This window comes from Hemibagrus wyckioides, linkage group LG16 (assembly GCF_019097595.1).
Source record: "Hemibagrus wyckioides isolate EC202008001 linkage group LG16, SWU_Hwy_1.0, whole genome shotgun sequence".
In the NCBI taxonomy this organism is placed as follows: domain Eukaryota; kingdom Metazoa; phylum Chordata; class Actinopteri; order Siluriformes; family Bagridae; genus Hemibagrus; species Hemibagrus wyckioides.
The window spans coordinates 12,473,164-12,491,666 of NC_080725.1; the positions used below are offsets into that span (position 1 = coordinate 12,473,164).

Here is an 18,503-nt window from a genome sequence, read left to right on the forward strand (position 1 = left end):
GACAGCATAATTACACAAAAACATTTATATCAAGCCTCACTGGTGAAAGCAGAGTTTCTGCTATTGTGCAAGGCCACAGCTTAGAGTGCCTCTGAGGTTAAACATAGTGGTGATTGGTGATTTTATAACCTGTACTGCAAAACTGCTTATTCAAGAGAAAGCTACGGACAGTGTTAACCTTCAGCACAACAGACTTATTATTGAGCAGCAAGGGACAGCTGGTCACCTGCACAACACACTCTATTGCTGACAAGAGGCACTGTAGAAGTACTGTTCTTTCCTGACAACCAGCAAGTTTAGTATTATAAAGATGAGAATGCACAACCTAGTGAAACAAAAAGTGTAGGAATAGCACAAAAATGAGCCAAGCTCTCCTCTATATATCTGGAGATACCGGGGAGATAGATAGACAGATAGATAGATAGATGGATAGATGGATAGAGAGTTTCTATGATAAACTTGATGATCTCAGTTTCTATGACACACAATATGTAGGTTTAGATCACAAATCATAAGTTTGTTAATAAACTTCCAGCTAAACCAATGTGATGATATTTTATTAGATGTATCATCTAATAAACTTTATTAGACTTTATACAGATGTGTATAAAACGTTTATATTGATGTCCAAGTTTTAATAATCAAAAAGGATGAAAATCGGTATAAAGTTTAACTTAAATTCAGGTGCTTCCAGTGATTTTGCAGTAATAATTTGTGGTATATGGTATCCACAATATCTCCGTAAGGGGGGGGCTGAATTTTTCACAATATCAATATTTCTATATTGTCTCATCACCCAGCTCTTGAGAAGACAAAAAGGATCTCCATGGAGATACTCAAATTCCTCCAGCGAACAGAGAGTAGTAACAGAGTGAGGGAGAAAGACAGAGGGAGTAGGAGGGGTGACTTCAACAGCATGTGCCAGCGCGGCAGTCGGACGCACATACAGCCAGCTATGGAGTCTGGCTGGCAAGAAGAATAGAAGTGTGAGAGACAGACCTCCAGAGGGCAGTGCCTCCTGTGGTGCAGCACCCTGTGGCTCACACACTCTCAGCTGCACGTGAGGTCCAGGAACAGACGGACAGTTGGAGAGACAGAGACCAGCTGAGAGAAAGTCAAAGGGACAGCTAGTGAGACAGATAGACAGGCCAACACTCTGCCTCCATCTGTAGGCTGCACTACAAATTCTAAGGCAAAAGCTAAAACAACTAGACCTGAGCTATCTCTATTGTCTTCATGAGTAAGTTCTTGTGATTCTATATAAAATCCTTTACAGAAACATAAACCAGCCCTTTCACACACACAGAGGTGGACACATGAAGTGGAATTTCTGAATTGAAGATTCATAAAATAAAATTAATATTCATAATGAAGGCAAAATTTTGTCTCCTGTCAATTTCCATTCACCAACCTGCCCTCTCCTGTATTATATTATATTCATTTCAAGTCATTCTGATAGGATACAATGATTAACAACACACCATGGGCTAAAAGCAAAAAAGCGGCACTTATACTAACTATAAAAATAAGCAGGAAATTTTATTAAGGAACAAACAAACAGTAAAATGTTTAACACATAGCATCACCACCTGGATTGTATCCAAACATCCTTAGGTAAACCAGATGCTGATAAACATGAGTGTTGACGAGAAGACATGTTGTTGAAACTTTTTACCTGCTTGCATGCATGTTTTTTGCCTGTAGTTGCAATAAAGAACAGAACTGCATGTGTGGTATAAGACATTATAAATAGAAATTTTACAATACCCTCACCTTTGTGCTATTAGTAAAGGTATAATAAAGCTATTCAGATGCCCTTGGGTCTATGATCCTTCACATACTCCGACTATCTCACGCATTTCAGACAATAGAATCAGTGGTGCATGTCAGATAAACATCTCCTCAGCGATCACTGCACGAGAGTGTGAATGCGGCACTTAATTTCTGTAAGCTTTTTACAGCATTAGTGAGGTACAGTCACCTTTCTAAACACCAGACACTATCTTAACTGTGCAACCGACCATGGTGATTTCTGTTGTTTAAGGTTTCTCAGGGGCTGAGTGCTATTTCCACAACATTAAACATTCCAGTTAAAGTTTTACAGGGACATTTGATTTGCTTTGGGACAAACAGATACCTGTCCCATTGTAACAGCAAACCTGATGCTGTCAGAACTCACGATTTCCACATACTTCTCATACGCAAAACTGCCAAAGCTGAAAGTTCACTGTCTCTAAATGATGAGTCCAAATACCTTTGAACAAGTGTAGCATCTGTCACTAATCAAGCTGCTAGCCTGACGGTTTAAACCAACTATTTTCATTTCAAGCGATCACCAGAGTAGCAGGAAACACCGCAACAAATCGCTCAAGATGATCAGTGACTGCTATTGAGACCATCTGATTATCATTCTTATTACCCCAACTTCACGCTTGCTAGCAACAAAGCAGCAAGTGACCATTCATTTTCTAGGCACATGTGACATGGAGCTGTGACTTCAGCAACACTGAGACAAGCAACATTTCAATTAAGATTTTATGCAAATGACATAAGGCTTGAGCAATGCCTCGGACCAATCCAGCGAGGTCTGACTTTCTCCCAATTGCCTTTAGTTCCTACCTTCAATTAGTTCCCATTTACTGTTTGATGCACAGTTTAAGTAGAAATATTACAAAAAAATATTAAATGGAAGGAAATGGAAAACATCATTGGTGCCTCTGGTAGGTGTAGGTCACGTGAGCTTTGCTAATCTGCCAACAAAGCTAGCAATTAATGTAAATCAAACAAAAACCTTTTATAAAAAAGAAAAAGAAAGACATATTTTGGCTATTATTGTCTCTGATATAGTTCTACGTAATTAGCAGAATGAGTAACAGTGCTCAACACAGTAAATTTCTCATGCATGCTCAGTAAAAATGCAACTTCTGTGCATGCAAATTTCACGTGTCTTGCTACATTATATATTTTATTACACTGTGAATCTATCTACTAAAATCTGCCATGGACTCATCTTGGCTCAGCGGGAAATGGAAAACAGACGGAGGCGGATGACCGGAGAACTCAGCTGTAGCACATCCAATCACAGCACAGCACCCAGAGGGAACCCACTCCAGGACGGTGCTTAATTACCGAACAAAAAGCACCGGGGTCCCCGGGGTGTCGGTCTGCCCATTAAAGATGTCCGTCACCTCAGTCCTACACTGTGCTAAGGCAAGCTGAATCTTCAAAAAAAAAAAAGCCATGGATTTATTTACTGCTACTGAGGAGGCAGATCTGCTCAAGCCAACGAGCCGATCTGTGAAGAGTGCTAAAGAGGATACAACTCCATTCTTCCATTTCTGTGAGGATCTGTGTTTACTGGTGCACTTTTATATAGACACGCAATACTAAGGTTAAATCATACTCATCAAACTTGCAAAATGATTTAAAAAGAATTACGGCAAAAGGGAATATAAAGCAACCATCATGACCTGGAAGAGGCTTGCTAGTGATTTAGTTTAGTTGTTTTGGGGAGAACTGTAAAGCTGCCACTCTCTTGTTTAAGGTGTGTAAGTGTAGAGTGCAGAAGAGGATGGACACAGCCGTAACCACACAGAACACACGCGGTCAGAGTGTTTACCTGGCCCCGGGTTCTGTGGGTACGCCACGTAGCTGCCTCTTCCTCGGGCGCCCCTACCTGAGCCTCGTGCTGCTGCCACTGCCGCCGCTGCCGCCACCGGACCATACGCCGCTGCCGGGAAACCTGACACACACAAACACACACAAGCTGTTAGGACTCATTAACCTTTTACTACTGCTACTCTGTGATCATAGTACTTATGTTTATTACCAGTAGTCAATTAGCTTTTTTATATGTATAGCACTTATGTGTACAATTCACATGTGAAGTTGATCGATAACCTGTTAAAAACAGTCAATGGCACTACATCCACGAAGACTCGTGTTTAGTGAAGCTCTAAGAAACGTTGTAGTGGAGGAAATATAAAGATTTCAGTTTGATCGCAGAGGGCAACTGAGAACCATGAATAAGCAATGCCCAATAAACATTTTATTCCTCACACTGTATTCTCTCTCTCTCTCTCTCTCTCTCTCTCTCTCTCTCTCTCTCTCTCCTCTCTCTCTCTTGCATGTGTGGCGTTGCTGTGAGGCAGATTGAATAAACTAACTATAACGCGGGTGCCAGCACAGTCATTTACTCAAATGAAATAATTAGGAGAGGCAGTGATGAGAGCTCAGGCTTCGATCTATGAAAGTTCTTCCATGCCTCTTTATTGAGTCAGCGGCATGTTTCCATTTACTCGCTTATTCGCTCTCTCTCTCTGTCTCTCTCTCTCATTCCTCACTCACAACATGTCTGACTCCTTTTCAGCACCATAATTCCATTCAACACAAGAGCATGGGGTTCATGCTTTGGGACTGATGGCTTTTTGTGTAAAAAGTGCTGCTTTTTATACCAAACACATGTAGAGAGCAAGCAATGAAACATTTCACTTGAGCTAAAAATTATAGGACTGTTCAACTGAGGAGTGTAAAGAGGTCGGATGGCCGAAGGGCCATTCATACCAAATATTCCGCATTCAGCTGGATATCAGTCCAAGCCAACTGGTAAAAGTACAGGCTAAAGCAAATGGACGGTTGTTTGGATGAACAGCTTCAGAGAAGACATACCCTATAATTTAAAAAAAGCCAAAGAGCCTGCCCTCTTGCTGTCCTAAGATAGAAGATGTAGACCCGCTGCCTCCTAACGTTGAACGCACACTACCAGATTATGACCCAGATTTCCCGTTGCAGACTAATTTTGGACATCTCACATGCTTAGATTTTTTCAAGCATATTTAAAATTCTCTGCGATTAATCTTTAAATTAGCTCTTGTGACAAGCAGTGGCAAGGTCAATTTTAAATCTTGCGACAAGCAGCAAGAATAATGCTGGGAAACAACCAATGAAAGTCCAAGAGGAAATCAAATTCATCTCCTGTCATGTGCAGTGGGTCCTCAAGTCCTGTTCAGCGTCCAGCTATTGTGAAATATAAACACAATAATATTGCTTCTATCTATTTCTAAATAATTCGGGTGTCAGAGACAGCAGTAAGCAAACATTGTTTTAGTATGCTAGTTAGTGTGTTGGGAAGGTAGCTAGAATTTATGTTAGGTGCAAAGAAAAAGCACATAATTAGGTTTTAATTATCAGTCTTTTATTTGTAGCGAATGTTACCTTTATTTATTTTAAAAGAGCAATAATTTGCATTGTTGCTTTGTGAAGGTCTGGTGGACCTGAAGACACTACTGGGAAAACTTGGTGTAGGTACCAGCTAGTGTGTGTGTGTGTGTGTGTGTGTGTGTTTCAATCTCAGGAACAGCGTGGAGAAAATGAATAATGGGTAGTCATTGGCTAAGCTTGGCTGGTCTGCCCTACCCTCCAAAAAAGATGGGGACAGAGGGATTAATAGCTTGTTACAGAGTGCCTATTATGCCATTCCTCTCCATGTGCAGCAATGAGGCCTGTCAAAAACCATGCGGTCTTCTTAAAGAGCCTTAATCGAGGAGAATGATGTGTCTCATCAGATGCATATGATCAAGGCTGAGTCTAAATGTCAAGATTAAGATTACCAAACTCATTATGGTGAGTTTTAAAGTGAGGCTTCACAGACGGTGGTCAAATCAAAAGCCTTTACGCAGGAACCAGTAAATAACGTTAACTACAACACAAAGGTTTGTTTGTTGAGCATTGTAATCAAACATCGTCATTAGTGGTTTCTGATTAGGGACATACATCGGAGTAACGCGGCTGAGACATTACATTATAATAAATATAATTACAGACCGGGCACTCTAATGAAGGCATAGATCAGTGTGTGACAGCAGCTCATCAGACGGTGGGGGTCCGACAGTGGAGATGGGACTCGCAGTCAGATGGAGTGATAGCATGTAATCAGACATAGCTCAACTCAGACAGCTCATCCAGCTCCCACTATCAGTCCAATTCCCACGACAGCTAACACACCAGTCTCGTTTAAAAGTCCTAATGATTAGCAGAGAGGGCCATAAAAAGACCTTTCCAGTGAAGGCTGAATGGAAGACCTGTTAATATTATGGAACAATTAGAGCTGATCATATAAGCATTGTATGCACAGGCATAAAAGTATTACACGTGAATGTACAGGGTGGTCTAGAAAGAATGCAGCACCAGCCTCTACTACATACTGTACGTGTCTTTTATACAAGCACTGATGGTGCTATTGTTCAGTGTAAAAAAATGTCTTCACTTTCATCCACTTCTTAACAGCATTCAAGATTAGAAGAACTTAAAAAATAGTTTAATCAATAAAATATATACTTTGGAAAGGGGTACCCATAATTTTGCATAATCCCTGATGTTTAACTCTTATTGGATGGTTTAGTTTTAAGGAAAGACTCCCAGCCTTGTGGTTTTGTGGTCAGCCGCTCAGGAGGAAGAGAAGAAAATGACTCATCAGGGTCACTTTACAATCAGACCTTGTCCTGGCTTAGCATCCTCACTCTAATTGCACTTTTCATTTCTTTATTCTTATCCACACTCATTAATCTCTTCAGAGCACCAAATCTGTGCAATAATTACAATCACGAACCTCGTGCTTCTATGGAAAGAAAAAACACATCCCTCTTTGTCTCCTCTTGCTGAGTCCACCTCTTAGCCCCTTTCTTCGTAAAATGCTCCTCTCCAGAGCCATAAGTCAAATGCTCTTTTATTTTGCTTGAGTACTTCGTATTCCTTGTCGCCCTGTCACTGCTCCCTAGCCCTGCTCTCAAACTTATCGCAAAAAGTTCTTCAGAGAGATTAACTGTGCCGGATTAGGAGGGTTAATTAATAGTTCTTGCCAGCTCATTGTTTTGCACTGGTGCCGTGAGAAGTCGCCCAAGAGAGGCGCTGCGGCATTAAATCAATTTCATGGCCCTTTTATTACCAGCGTGATAAAGCCAATATTTCGATTTTAGGTGGGTTTTTTTTTTCTTTTTCCCACTGTTGTTTTTGCCCCTTCTGTCATCTGAAGCTGCACTTGGACAGAAGGCAGGACTCCAGGGAGGGCACAAGGACACATCTGCTTACTGCCTCGGCCAGGGGTCTCGAGAGAGCGTCCCAAACTATATGCCAGGGTTCCTCGAGGGCCTGGAGCTACACTCTGTTTCAGGTCGAGAGAGGGGAAGAGGAGCTGATCATGTCGCAGCGCAAACTGGCTTCATGCTCAGTGCAGCACAAACCCTGCAGCTGCCACTTTGCCAAAACCGAACCTACGCTCCAGTAAGATCAAAACAATCATGGAGGAAAACACACCAAGCAAAGATTCCACCATGACTACTGTCAAAAGAGTATCCTGCTCTTCCCCAAAATCTGCCCACTAACTGTGGTATCCTTCAGCCTGATTTCTCTTTAGTGGATGCTGATGATGAGGTTCAGGTTGATTAAAGACATTAATAAGGAGATCTTTGGTGCTGAATGAGGTGCTGAGTGATGCTCAGTGATGGTTCAACCAAAAGAATTTACATCTGTTTCGCAGTCACAATCTGTCAGTCAGCCAAGATGTGTTTGGTGACCAACGTGCTAATGTTAAATAAACTAAAGTAAATTACAAGTACTTAAAAATAAATAAATAAAATCAGACCCTCACTTTAAATTGTGTCTTAAACAAACTTGCTGATGTGAATGTTGACACACCTGACAAGCTAGTAGCAACAATAAAACACTGGAGTCATATCACCAGCACAGTTTGGAGTCATTCTAAGCCAACATCAGACTCTGGTAGTTTGAAGGCAGATTTTCATAATAATATACTATTTTATAAAACTGTCCATTTATGAATCACATTACTGAGTCAAACAATGCCTTTTCAGAAAAGTGGTGTGATTCCTTAAACATGCAGTTTGCACTAAACTGGTAGTAATTTGCTTCCTGTAGTTGTTTATATAAGGCTAAAAAAAAAACCATAAATTTTTGACTACTGTCTCTCTTATGCCTGGTTCTACTGTACCTCTATCATTCTTTCTTTTCTACAGCACCAGCTAAGAAACAAGGGACTACAATTCATAAAGTCTCAGTCAGAATTGAAGCGAGGGATAAATTTCTTCTTTCTGTCAGCTCTAACACTTGGATCACATAAAGGCTTATGCAATTATACAGTGCACTGGAATGTTAAATTAGCAACCGGGAATCGAGGGTTGCCATTAAGTGACAGATAGTTGTGAGCACAACACAGAAAAACCAGAAAGCAGTCGACTCCAGTTGAATCCTGAGGCCCTGAAACAGCAAATCTGCCAGTAAGCGGGGCTAAACTTCACAAGCTGCAGCGCCAGCGCTCATAAAAAGAGGATCAAGCTGTAAATACAGCCGAGACTCCCGGGCCAAATCCGCCAGCACTCAGCCTGCTTCTCCTTTCTTCAGCCTGCAGGGTCGTGGGAAATACAAGGCTTGCCCCTCTCGGTCATATTAGAAAAGAAAACGGTACGCAAAGACAAGTGTAAAGTGAATGAAAATCATGCCAAATAAGAATAGTAAAGGGGAGAACAGCTATTGCTCTCTTCTCATCTGTGGATTGACAGCTACCATGTTGTTGACGTGTTCTGCTGCGAACTGAAGGCGTTTGTTGTTTTGTGAAAGGATCGGCAGAGTGCTATCAAAGCCCTGAATCGAAGTGAGTGGCCCCAAGCCCAGGTGCCTCTTTACACAGTACAGAGCTCATCTCCACACACACACACACACACACACACACACACACACACACACGCACGCACACACAATTTCACCCAAAGGAGAACTCATGGAAGTGAGATGTGAGCTTTTAGGAAAGTGTGATTCTTAAGATGCACTTGAGGATCCTTGTAGGAACAAGTCAATGAAAAATCAACTTTACATAATTTTCCCCTGATGTAGTGATCAGCCAAGGCATGCTGGGTGTTGAGCTTCGGCTTTTTTTTTTTTTTATGTATTATACTAGGTAGATAGGTAAAATTGTGAAACATGGGGGGAAAAAAAACCAACTTCACAGGTGGAGAGAAAAACTGTGGGTTGTGTGGATAATAAAAATAATAATCACTGAACAAAACTAACATATCGTGGAACTATGTCCAAAATACGACACATGGCTGAATGGTTTGACTCATTTAATATGGAGATCTTTTCTGTCACCATCTGGATTGTAACGAAGAAGTTATATAAAGTTAAATAAAGGAGCTTTTCTCTGATGAGTACACACACTTGAGCCACTGTTTAAAAGGGGCGAGTCGGAGAAAAGTTTTCCAGAAATATACGCCATTGTTCTTTTACGTGCATTAGCAGCACTTCAGACAGCCGTGTTGCATTCATTTTCGCCAGCTCCATAATGGCATGTCATTTTGTATATGAAAGCGTATGACAGGCACCGTCTCGCAAGCCTAACTAGAGTCTGAACTCATCAGCGGCGCAGGACTGAAAGTACAGAGCCGAGGTGTAATTTATGACGCATTAGCACACACTTACACAGCTGGATACACACGGGGGCGGCGCTCTGAGCTTCTGTGCCCTGTGCGGGGAATAAGGCTATTGTAACACTGTGATGTATAGCTTTGGCCCGCATTACTCGCTCATTACCGTTCAGCCGGACATATTTTATGGAGGTGACTTGCTCGCCCCCGGTCGCCTCCATGAGAGCTGTATTCGCACGTATCATAAAACATCAAAACTGTTCGTGTCTCTCAGACCATGCTAGGGCCACGGCATCTCTGGGAGCAGCAGAGCAAGCCGAAAGACGTCCGCTAAAATAAATAATTTCTCATGCCGGCGCCACAAATAGCCGGGTTACTGAGAGTCTGACCTGTGGCTAATGGAAGACTCATCACACCGTCAAGGTTACCGCTTGCTTTTTTTCTCTTCACCTCCCCTTTAATATTTTTTTGCTGTCTTGGAGGCCTTTGAATGAAAAGTCCTGACCTGTGTGGTCCTCTGTAAAAGCTTCCCTCTATCATAGTGTTAGAAACACATCTGATAGGCCTGAAAGTCTCTGCATCTTCAGACCAGACCGATCCTGGATCGGTGGGGACTTGGGAATTGTTTTCCCTCAAAGGATATCTCAATATCAAAGAATACCGAGAAAAAGCAGGAAGAGACTCCACCCTCTTCGCAAGACTCCAGTCTTGTTAGCCCGAAGTGCCGCTATTAATTAGCGGGGCCACCGCGGCCTCCCACTCGTTAGCACCAGAGTAAACACTCCTAATTTGTTATGCATTTTAATGGCCTTCTCCAAAACACTCAAGAAACGACTGTGGGGGTTTTAAAAGAAAACACACAAACAGGAATCCCCTGTAAGGAGAGGGAGATGAAAGCCAGAGCTTGGTCAAACAGTGTCGATCTCTTCTTGTGCTACACAGAGATGAACGGCAGCTGAGGGTAATCCATGTGCGTGAAAGGTTACTGCTCTAGTTTAAACATGTTTTATGGCTCACTATTACATCTTTACTGCCACTCAGTACAAAGCAAAGAGCTTTCATAATGCATGGAGTTACATGGAGAGAAATACACTGGTGTGGTGAGGTGTGCTCTGGGCTGAACCACTCTGAGTGCAGACAGGTAGCATTGGAGTCAGAGCAGAGAAAAAGCTAGAGGAGGAAAATAAACCGGGACACCGAAATGCCATATTCTTTTATATTCCCACTGTGAAAAAACTGGAGTGTTTTGTTCCTCTTATACCATAGCCACAACTACAACATTTTAATACTACATTTATTAATGAAGATCATGCTTTGAAACCATTTTTGCTACGTTTAAAGGTGTGGACCATCTCAGAAACAAGTTCCTGTTATCGCTTACATTATTGCAGCTACAAAGAGCTGTTCCAGCACCAAAGAAAATACAAAACAAAACGCATAACATTACTGAGAAAAACACCAACTCGTTCTTAAGACATTCCTGTGGTCCTGTATCTGAAATGTCAGTCAAATGATCTGTCTAACTCTCCGTACAGAAGCCTGTTCCTGGCAAAAACACCAGTCTCTCTAGAGATATCTGAATAACTGACTTGCCAGATTATTAAGAGTACAGTGATACGATCAAAAGTTTACTCATTCAGCTCGTTTTCTCTAACAAACATGATCACGCTTAATCATATTTATATTACAGAGATGATTAAAAAATTACTGGTGTAATCGAAAACAAAAATGAGATTTGAGTCACTGTCTCGTTGTCTATGTCTCTTATTTACACACACTTGCATGCGCACACACACACACACACAAGCTCTTTTAGGGCTCCATTTATGTCAATATTGTTTATTTTGATTATTAATGAGATGTAGAGAAGATGAATTGGGGATTAAAATAACGTTAGAGCTGAATCGATGGCTTCAGGCAATGTTTCGCAACACTGATAATTACTAAGCTGAACATTAGGGTTAAATATGACTTTTAATCCTCAAATATCAAGACTTGTCTTATTGATTACTGATAAATGGATATTTCATGATCTCTTTGTAAAGCTCAAACACACACACACACACACACACACACCTGCTCCTCTTCTTCCACAGCATTTTTTCCCCAGCCTTTCCTGTCCTTCAGGACATTAGTAAGGAGGTGTGAGATCTCCAAACAAGGCAAGCCCACACACGCCTAAACACCAGGGGTGACCATGCACACACACACACCCAGCAGGGTCCTTTAAGTACCCCACATCCAAGTGTGTAATTGAGGCTGTGAGAGGTGGGAGTTGACCATGCTAAGGGACCACTTACCTCTCTCTCTCTCTGAGCCTGTGTGTGTGTGATCATTATTTTTCATGATCACACCAAGTCTATGTGTGCTAGAAGGTGGCTCTAAACAATCTAAACATTGCAGATCATATCCGTGCTAAGTGCTGAGATATAGATCATATCGACTGAAAGACAAGAGATCCATTCCCCTAATGATTTACATGTGACTCAGATACGGAAAAAATACTCAGGTTGCTCCAGGTCCAGTCTGAACTCATACCCTCACTCACACTGTACATCGCACACCATGTGTAAAACTAAACACTCTGATAAATGACTACATTTGTGCTAAGCAGAAAATGTCTTTTTTTTTTTTTGCTGAACCCTTCCCTTAATTTTGAAACTTATCTTATTGGATGTGACTGAGCATTAATAATTTTGCTTCTGTTTACAGAAGGTCTGATGACGAGTGTCACTGTCATTAGACTCCAACATGTTCAGTGGTTAGGAATGTCAGGATTGATTAAAGTGATGGTTAAGGTCATGGGAGAGGCGTCTCTGGTTCAGACTGAATGTTCTCATGCTGCGATCGGAGCGAGTTCATTATTTCAGGTCTGGTTACAGCTCTGGTGTACACACACCTCAGCCGAGAGGCGAGCCGGGGGAGAACAGTGGAGTGAGCCAGGAGAATGTGAATGAAGGAGCCGTTTCGGGCCGAGCCGTAAAAGCCGAGCTCTTCCCGACGTTTCATCCTTCCAGATGGCCAATTTCCATAATGACAGCGCAGCACTTCACACTGTCTAAATAAGAGTGTGTGTGAGCACACAGGGTGCTCCTGTTCATGATGAAGAGGAGGAGAGGTTATGCATTCTGTGCCCTCTGAGCAAGTGAATAAGTTATAGAGGGATAAGTGTGTGTGTGTGTGTGTGTGTGTGTGCGCGCGTGTGTGTGTTCATGGCTATGACCTCTGTGCCACGGTAAAACGATCTGCACTGACTTTCACCTCATGCCTTTGTGTGCTGTTACTCTTTGTTTACTGTCAAGTGTGAGGGGAGAGAGAGAGAGAGAGAGAGAGAGATGGAGAGAGAGAGAGAGAGAGAGAGAGAGAGATGGAGATAACAAAAACTGCTTGATTCCTGTATGAATCATGATTCTCTTGGATGATTCTCAGACTTACACATAAATGCATATGCCTGATAAATTCCTTCTCCATTTATCTCAGAGTTTAATCCTTAATCAATTTAGAATTTCAATAAATGTAAATGTTAATGAGACGGCCATCTTTATTAGCATTACACTACGTGTTCATAAAAACAAAAAAACAGCCCACAATAAGTGGACACTCGTCACTTTCTCAAGCACAGAAAGTTTCAACATTACACTTTTATCGTAATGCAGTTATAGTAATATTTGCTGACTAAGTGCAAACTCTTTGTTTATATTTAATATCTTGACTTATAGCCACGTTCCTTCATTTGATCATGTCTTTTCTTTTTGTGATGATGCAACGTGTGACGTTCATGATAACAAAGCTGAGAGCAGTCGATCTGAGAGTGAGAGCTGCCACGTGATTTAGTGGTGTGCAAGAGTCAGGCCATGTCTCATAAAGATGAAGGAGAGAAAGAGAAAGTGTCTGGGAGGATGAGTGCTGATGCTGGAGTAGATAGAGAGACGTTTCCTGCCACCTCCGGCTCTCCTGCTCATCATGTCTCTCTGCATTCTCTGATATATGAGACAGACTGGAGGAGCTAACAGAAAAGCCTGTCACTGCCATCAGCCCTCTGATGACCTGTGAGGCTTTGTGTGTGTGTGTGTGTGTGTGTATGTGTAAAAAAGAAAGAAAATGTGGAAAGAACAGATGTCTGGCACACTGCATTTCTTCATTCAAGTAATTCTCCAGCGTTGTGTAATATTGTTGAAGCTAGCGGGGGCTAATGCGGAATCCCGTGTATGTCACCATGTACGTATGAAAGATGTATTTAAAGACATAAATGCTTGAGAGAATATAATTAAAACACACTCTTTATAAATGTGGAATGTACATTTGATCAGAGCACAAGCTGACACATTGTTGTGACCTTCCAGAAACAGAGCAATTAACGGCTTGCTTCTGAGAAAGCTGAGCAGCTCGAGCATATGGGTGGTCTGTGAAATTGAGAGGTATGCCCTCATTGACAGGAAACAGGAGGAGCATCAATCTCTCTCCATCCCCTCACCCCCCACCCACCCCACTTGCTCCACATGGAACGAGGCTTAGAGAGACAGCTTTGAAACAAAATGAGCTCCACTCCTTTGAACGGAGTCAATCTCACCCCCCCCTCACCCCCCCCCCCATTCCAAGACTTCCACAAATCCTGTTCATACACACTCACCTTCTCCACTCTACAGCAAGGTCACAGAGAGCATGGATCGGGTTATGGGAGCAGGGGGTTGCAGAGTGGGTCTTATGGGGCCAAAGCTGGGGGATTAGTGCTAACAGAGACAGCAACATGCCACCAACAGTTTTCAGACTGGACACATTGAGCTGAATAACGGCTGTCTGGCTCATGTTTATTTATCCACTAATCCAGATATAAGTAAAACCTGCACATTGTTTCATACAGTGCGTTACAGGAATGTTTGTCAAATATCATAATCCTCTGTGATAAAGTAAATGATTTAATTTGTGACTGTACACATACTATTCTTTCTTACATTTATTATTAGCATGAATATGAGAGGCTGCACAACTTCAATTCATAGACTTACTATAGCCTGTCTTTAACAGCACCATATGCAAAAGGAGAAAAAGCGTGAATGAGAATGACTAGTAGAAAGATATATATATATATATATATATGAGAGCAGGTTTCCCCAGAGGCCAGTACTTTTCAGACTGTAATCGTGGGCACCCTTTTCATCTTTTTCAAATAGTTTTGAGGCAAACAGAGAGAGAGTGTCGCACAGGCCTAATGGAGGCCTAACAGGCGTTTAAAAGCATCACAGGAGAAAGTAGAGAGCTGCTGGGGTTCACTGTGGGTGGCATTAATGATGCGACCATGCTAATGCTGCTCTAATGTAAGCCCTGGTCTAATGTTACACAGCAGTGATCAGTAACCCTGCTGGCGTGAATACACACACACACACACACGCACATCACACACAGCATCCCAATTTACACTGCATTATCCCTTCATTCCAGCCACCCCTTTTCTTTCAGTGTACACTTCAGCAGGCTTGTAGATGAAATTCCAAATTCCTTTGCTTTGAATGGACAGGATGAAATGATCGATATGTGGTTTGATGATATTTTTTTTATTACGAATTTTTACACGATGCTGCACTGAAAGAGTTTCCAATTAGCGGCTCTACATCACAATATTGACAGAAGCCTGAAATAGAACGAGGTCCTAATTGCTCAGGTCAATCGGCAAGCTAAAGTGTGCAATTAGGCTTTTGCTTTGATAACTCTACTCCACTCTGTCAGGACTTGAAGAGCTTCGATAAAAAAAACAACATATTTAGTCTACAACATCACAAAACTATTAGCTTTCCAACCTACAGTACTAACAGTAAGACCAGTATCAATCAGAATCCACACATCCTTCCTCCACACACACGAAAACCTATTACAGAGATCTGAGCTGCTGTCAGATGTCTCCCATTCAAGCTTATCAGCCGCGTGCCACCGATGTCCGGAGCAGCAAACAGGCATGTGTAAAGAGGCTTAAATAAAGCAGGAAGTCAACAGGCAGTGAGGCGTGGGCCGAGGCGGCATGTATCGGTGCCAACATCTCGCCGCCAAGAGCCCTCAACACTCTCCCCATCACTCTAACCATCTCTCTCTCTCTCTCTCTCTCTCTCTGTGTGTGTGTTATACTCACACTCTCTCTCTCTCTGTGTGTGTGTGTTATACTCACACTCTCTCTCTCTCTCTCTCTCTGTGTGTGTGTGTTATACTCACACTCTCTCTCTCTCTCTCTCTCTCTCTCTGTGTGTGTGTTATACTCACACTCTCTCTCTCTCTCTGTGTGTGTGTGTGTTATACTCACACTCTCTCTCTCTCTCTCTCTCTCTCTCTCTCTCTCTCTCTGTGTGTGTGTTATACTCACACTCTCTCTCTCTCTCTCTCTCTGTGTGTGTGTTATACTCACACTCTCTCTCTCTCTCTCTCTCTCTCTCTCTCTGTGTGTGTGTGTTATACTCACACTCTCTCTCTCTCTCTCTCTCTCTCTCTCTCTCTGTGTGTGTGTTATACTCACACTCTCTCTCTCTCTCTCTGTGTGTGTGTGTTATACTCACACTCTCTCTCTCTCTCTCTCTCTCTCTGTGTGTGTGTTATACTCACACACTCTCTCTCTCTCTCTCTCTCTCTCACACACACACACACACACACACAGAGAGAGAGAGAGAGACCACAACTCTGAGTGAACTTCTGTGGTGGCTTTCTGTTTCTCTTCAGACCACTAACGGCAAGAAAATTGTGCAACCATTTGTGGAAAAAACAATGAAACATATATACCTTCTCACTATTAGCCCTGTCAGGACAGATTTCACAAAATTATTGAAAAAAATACTCATATTTAAAGACAAAGTATTTTTTTTTTACTAGCGTATGCATGCGTTAAATATAAAAATGCATACAAGTTATCAGTCGGCTCTGACTGAAGTCGCTCTTTGTCTCAAAACCAAATATCGAGTCCCCGACCACCTTCCACTGCTTTTACAAAGCACTACAATGCAGTTACACTACTCCTGATGTAGTGAGCATATTATATTATTCAATTAGGATTCAGACTAACTGTGTTGGAGGGTTTTTATTTAATTTAAAAAATGTGTGTAAAGATAAAAGACAAGGCGAAGACAGCTACTGTTAACGTGGATTCCATAAAACTACACAGGATATCAACTAGAAAGTGTACATTTAGTTGTTTATGTGATACAAACACAGTGTAGCATTACTGCTAATGTTTCTCGCACACTAAATTGTATAAGTTGATAAAATTGCACCACTCAACCAGCTAGTGTAAGATGCACTAGGATCAAGCATGCACTATTATCCCATGGCTGAAATATCCTTTATCAATTAGTCAAGTATCTTTTATGTGTTTCTGATCAACAAACACATGAACCTTGTTTTTAGTTTTCTAAGCAGCAGCACACTGTAACTTACCGGGAAACTGGTAGCTGTAACTCGGAGCAAATCCAGTGTATCCGCGCCCATACGTCGCCACGATGTTTGGGTAACCTAAGACACACACGGAGAGGACGACAGTTTAGACACATCAGAAAGAAAAGCTATGTTTCCAGGTGCAGTAACTGCTACCAATTTCAGGCTAATTTTGTCATTTTTAGATCGTTACTCGTCATGTTTGACAAGATTCCAATAATAACTGGAATGAACTGTGATACAGTTCAGGAGCCTCGTGAATATTACTACGTTCTTCTTATGTCATAAATCATTTGTTTGTGGACGCTCACAAAAAACACAAACAAACATTCGTCAAAGTGAGCCCGAGGTAATAAGGATCATTTTCCTGTGCATCGACATTAACATTACAGTATTTGTGGCTGTCCTGTTAGTCATGTTTTTGCATGCAGTCCTCCTGTTAGTGGTGTTTAGATGAGCGTAGCCGCACTCTCACACTGAGATTTTAAGACAAAGATCCTCATACTGCCAGCACTTTGGCTGCAATAAGCGAGCCACATTATGGATTTTAAGATCGATGATCTGAACTCACGGCTAAAGAATTCGATGTGCGATTTTTGTCTGCAGCAGCAAGTCGTACTGCTTAAACACAGCTTACAGCTTTCAGGCACAGAACTAAGCTCCAGCCCCTGCTGGAACAGAGCTACACAGCTCTGTCCCTTTCCTCAGAAGCAAACCAGCAGCAGGAACATTGAGGAAGGTGAATCCATATCCATGTTTTCATTGTAGTTCACCTTGCAGGCAGCAGAGGGAGCTTAAATTACAAACAGTTCCTTTTTCAATGGCTGTAATCAACAGTCCTGAGAAAGTGAACCCACTCTCTGTACAGACTATTTATAACACCACTGATACGTCAGCACAGCTCTCTTCTGGACTGCTGATCAACGCTGAATGAAGGAAAAAGAGAAGAATAACACCAGAAAAAGAGCCAGAGAGCATGAACTAAACCATGCATTTAGCATATTGGCTTAGACAAGTACACCATCATGCACCGCAGCGTCACCAAACGCACACGGATATTACAATGGTATGTTTGCAAGCAACTGCGAAGATCTTCAATCAGAATGCGTCATGAGGGAATTTCTCCACCATCTGCTCTCCTTCTCTGGAGCTGCCGAGAGATGTGGCAGCGTTTCTGTTGCTACTCCGGCAGATCGGTTATTCTTGGCCTGGTTTATTACTTTTTTTTCTTTTTTACACGCTTTATTGATTTTATGTTGTCCAAAAGGAAAAACTTGGATGCAAAACCTAGCTGCGTGTGAGCAAGTAGGAAGTGTGCTAAATGAATTCTTTCAAACAGACCTAGCACTTTATAAACACATGCATGAGTGTGTGCAGTATTCTGACACATGCATATGAATTGTGACAGGATCATCGTCACTCGGGGGAATGGTCACGGCTAGACGAAGGAAAAACCCCAGAGCTAAATGGTGTTTAGTGTATCTGCAGTGTTCTATCCCTCAGGCTGCAACCAGTGACATTTAATTGAGGAGCAGGGGTGCAAAATTGGCTCAAATGCATCACGTACAAAGAGCAGCGAATGTGACGATGGCTACAGGTGGGATTTTGCTAACCTGCCGCGGCGAGGCTATCTGCATAACCCAGGGTGGTTCAGGACTAATA

At 42.1% G+C, this 18,503-nt stretch overlaps 1 protein-coding gene across 5 annotated transcripts in view; it reads right to left on the minus strand.

Moving 5' to 3' along the window:
- Positions 1–18,503, minus strand: part of msi2a (musashi RNA-binding protein 2a) — a 219,237-nt gene that overhangs the window by 20,025 nt on the left and 180,709 nt on the right. For 3 of the 5 annotated variants that reach the window (XM_058412541.1, XM_058412543.1, XM_058412540.1), the window contains exons 11-12: positions 16,845–16,919; positions 3,620–3,742 (exon numbers count right to left, since the gene is read on the minus strand). In XM_058412541.1, the coding sequence (XP_058268524.1) occupies positions 3,620–3,742; positions 16,845–16,919 (198 nt within the window). The remainder of the gene's footprint in view (positions 1–3,619; positions 3,743–16,844; positions 16,920–18,503) is intronic. The other 2 variants (XM_058412544.1, XM_058412542.1) reach the window with 1 other exon arrangement.